Genomic DNA, 4,098 nt, shown 5'->3' on the forward strand with positions numbered 1-4,098 from the left:
CCACTAGGGCTCCGGCCCCCAGACGAGCGCTGCAAGGACCCCCAGGAAAGACTGGAGGACCCAAGAGTTCCAGATCAGGCACAACCCCCTGGACCCCTGGCTCCCACATGCAGACGCCAGCTGGGAATGTCCCAACTGGGCTCCAGGACTAATTTACAGGAGGCAGGGCCTAAGAGTCAGCAGGGAGCTGAGCAGGCCAGGCCACCCTACCCACCCCCACACAGAGGGGTGATGGGGTCAGGGAGACGGAAGGTGAGGCATAAAGGTGGCAGAAAATGAGAAGGGCAGGCCTTACCCCAGAACACCCTGAGTATGGGTAGAGGTAGTCAAGCCCTTAACTTAAACTTAGGGCTGTAGGCCCACTTCCAGGGACCCACAGAGACGTTAAGACCCTCACATCACCAGCCAACACAGGTCTTGGAGGTGTAATCGCTTTTATTCGAATTTTTTTGAGAGCAAAAGAAGGGTACATTAATACCTATCTTTCCCAGTTGAGACCTATGACTGTTTCCAAAAGACTTCAAATAAGAAACTTCTCCTCAAATACAAGGATAATCTGAGTCATCTTAAACCAGCAATAAAAAAGTAAAATATAAATTTTTATTTAGAATTAAAGCAAATACTTCAGTATCACAAACACAATATTAAACTTCAAGAAATATACCGCTAATTTGGAGTGAGCATTTATTTGCACAATTACAACATGCGGACAAACCCAGAAGAGATAACAAGTCTGACATTTCCACCCCAGCACAGCAGTGGCCCTCCAACCCACAGCAACAGCAGGGACTGCCAAGGAGGGGGCTCCGACCTCCAGCCCCATCTCCCCAGGAGCGAAAGGCCAGCAGGCCACTGCCATTACTATTCTTCCTCACCAGAAGACTCTCTCTCAAAAGTGTAGGCCATGAAGCAAGCGTCGGGTCTCTTGGGGACGAGGGGATGCCCTGGTCTCACAATCTCAAAGCCCAAAAAGCTGAAGGTGCGGAGCAAGGCAGCTGTAGGGTAAAGGCTGTCAGGGCCCACAGGGCTTGGGCGGGCTCTGTCAAGCCCCCAGGGGCACACCAGACCCAGAGATCAGGCAGGGAAGAGGGGGCAGGGGGCAACCCCCCTCACCTAGTAGATGATGGGTGTCACTTACCTCTGTCATCTCGGTTCTTGTGGAAGCAGATGAAGACATGGTCGGATTGGAGCTGCTCCTCTGCAAACTCGAGAAGAACTGCAAAACTACAGCACAGGGCCCTCAGCACCAGCCCCTCTGCCAAGGCCCTGTCATCATACCTCCCATCTGGTGCCAGATTTTGGGCCTTATTTAATGAGAGTGCCTGGCCTGTTCTCTAAGGAGGGTATCCTGGGCACTGCAGAGTGCTGAGCAGTGCCCTTGGCCCCACCAACACCCCATCATGATACCAATGTGCTGGGGGCACATCATGAGTAACACTATTTAAAAAGCCCCCTCCCAACAAAATGCTGGTGACAATGTCCTCACCTGTCTTTACTCCCCTCGGGCAGCGCACCGCCCGGGATCTCGATGTATAGGCTGCGGCCACTCAGCACTGCTCTCCAGGTAATGTGTTTGGCATCTGTGAGCCTGGACTGGACATTAAGAATCCTCGTCTTGTTGTTAGACGTTAATTCCTCTGTTACATTCAGCCGATTATCCTGTTTAAGGACAGAGACAGTCATGTTGGGAATGTTAGAAACTCCCCTCTGGCAGTGGGGGTGAGCCCCTCTCAAAAGGTTAAAAGCAAACACAGGCTGGTGGCAATTTAGAAAAGGCAGTAAAAGACAGAAAAAAAGCACCAAGACAACCCAGCAGTGCCACGATTAGGGCCTGAATGAGGGAGGCTGGGGTGCAGGGCAGGTGGGGACCCCCGTTTGAGGCTCAAATGGAAGCTTACATGGCTACTGCTGCTGCTGAGGGCAAAACAGGTGCACAGAGACACTATGGACAGTATTGTAGCACAGCAGCAGGTCTGGGGCACTCACTCCACCCCCCCCCCCCAAGGCAGGGTGCCCTACGAGCCCCAGATACTTACAGAGTACAATAAGTTAGCTGAAAGACTGTGATCCCACTGGCTATTCCCTCGCCCACCTGGGATCTTCAGGGGTGGGTGAGGGACATCAGGAGCACCACCGAGGCCCCGGACCCAGGTTACTACAGCAATTGAGGGAGACCCTGGAACTATAGGAAGTGACCATCAGGACACAGCACCTGCTCTACAGAGAGCCACAGAGGAATTTCCACCCTTCTCAGCCTTGGCCAGCACCCACTGCCCACTGTCCTGGTTGGGACCCAGTACTCCCCATACATCCGGGGACTCCGTGAGGGCAGCTCCTACAAAAAGAGGCAAGCAGCCTTTACAGGGACTCGAGAGTCACACTCTCCTCAGTGAAGGTCTGTTCCCCAGACTACCATCAAGATTCACAGTCTCTCCCAAGCCCAGCCCCCTACTCAAGTTTCACTTCCCATTTCTAACTCCAACCACCAGGGCTTCCCCTTTTGCATTTGGCACAGCAGTAGGCATCTGAAATTCTGGCTTCTCTGGGGCACAGTCACTTTTCTAGAGAAGCCCCTCTGCCACAGACCTCCCGCTGTCTAGACAGAACCAGAGGGGGACTCAGGCCACCGGCACCGAACCCTGCAGAGGACAGCGCGCTAGCCGGCCCCTCCCGCACCCTGGCCCTCGCGGTTGCGTCATCTCGGCAGACGCGGCCCTCGCGCCCCGGGGGAGATTTTCACAATCGCGCAGCCGACGACGCCAGCAGCCATTTGCTGCGCGGCGTAAACAGGCCCCAAAGTCGCCTCCATCTTGCACCGCTCCCACCCGGACCCGAACCACGGCCTCAGGCTCTTGGACCCCGGGGTTCATCAACGCCGACCTTGGCCAGAGAGGCCCCTCGGGGAAACGCGGCTGCGACACTGCGAGCCACACGACCACCACCAACACATTGGGCACCTGCGCCTCGGAAGCGGGGTCGACACCAGGCTGCGAGGGACTGTTCGAACGCCTCGGGCTCCCTGGAGAGCCTAGGCCATTCACACTGACTCGTTTAAAACCGAGCCCACAAGGGCGGTCGCGTCCGGGTACCGCGTCTAAGTTTGTCCACTCAAGAAGAGCTGCGGCCTCTGCAGCCAACGCTCGTCGCCGTTACAAAAAAGTGCAGATTCACGGGACCTGCGGGCCCCACTCGGCCTCGGGCCAGCTCCAAAGCCCGACCCCGCCCCCATCCGATTTCCTCATTCTGCGTCCCCGAGATGCAACTCGGCCACGACCCTGCCCAAAATTCGACTGTTCCCCTCAACCTGACCTCCGACCCCATCCCCAACCCAACTCCCCATCCCGCGCCCCTCAAGCCTAACCCCCAGTCACACACAAGTCCCCCAAATCAGACCTCCCTCCTGTGTAACCCCAAATCCAATTTCCCGAGTGCGCCGCCAGGCAGAGAGACCTCGGGACCGGCTCCACCCCGACCCTGGTCGAGAACCCGCCACGGCGCGACCGTGGCCTTGACAAAAAGGCGGATCTCGTGCTCCTGGGACTTATCTGACACCCCGAGGACGGCCCTCCCACGGGCCTGCACGGCCGGCGCTTCTGGAAGCTTCGAGCGGGGGCGGGGCCCTCACCTCTCGCTGCTGCAGCCGCCCCGGCTATGGAGACTGAGGAGCGGCATGATGAGGCTAGCGTGGATGGTGGCGCTGGCTTTATCCCCTTCCTTCTCTCTGGCGAAGCAGTGGCTGTTGAGGATCCGCTGCAGGGAGGATTTCACCATCCGGCCGCTGGGGTCCGAAACCAGGAAAACCTCCGCTGCGCTCCCCGCGCCGCCGCCGCTATTCGCCGTTCGCAAAATGGCGCCGTCGCCGCCGGCCGCATTTATAGGCGCCGCGCTCAGGCCACGCCCCCCACGCCGCCGAGAACGCGGCCGCACAAGGGGGAGGATCCGCGGAGCAGCCGGAAAAAAACGGGCGATCCCGCCCTTTCCGGCGTCTTATTGGTGAAGGGAAAGAGGGTCGAAATAGGGGTGGCGCAGATGATTGGTCAGTAAGCCTCGCGCTTCACCCCTCCCGCGAGCGCCCTCGGGCGCGGGGGCGGGGCTGAC

At 57.9% G+C, this 4,098-nt stretch overlaps 1 protein-coding gene across 1 annotated transcript; it reads right to left on the minus strand.

Moving 5' to 3' along the window:
- Positions 1 to 422: 422 nt before the first annotated feature.
- OAZ1 (ornithine decarboxylase antizyme 1) lies at positions 423 to 3,856 on the minus strand. The gene is given in 6 exon segments (XM_053580926.1): positions 423 to 995; positions 1,139 to 1,224; positions 1,487 to 1,659; positions 2,037 to 2,123; positions 2,125 to 2,182; positions 3,626 to 3,856. Coding segments are annotated over 6 exon segments (684 nt in total). The 5' UTR covers positions 3,772 to 3,856; the 3' UTR covers positions 423 to 861.
- Between the last annotated feature and the right edge of the window lie 242 nt (positions 3,857 to 4,098).

Source organism: Nycticebus coucang, chromosome 2 (assembly GCF_027406575.1).
Source record: "Nycticebus coucang isolate mNycCou1 chromosome 2, mNycCou1.pri, whole genome shotgun sequence".
Taxonomy (NCBI): domain Eukaryota; kingdom Metazoa; phylum Chordata; class Mammalia; order Primates; family Lorisidae; genus Nycticebus; species Nycticebus coucang.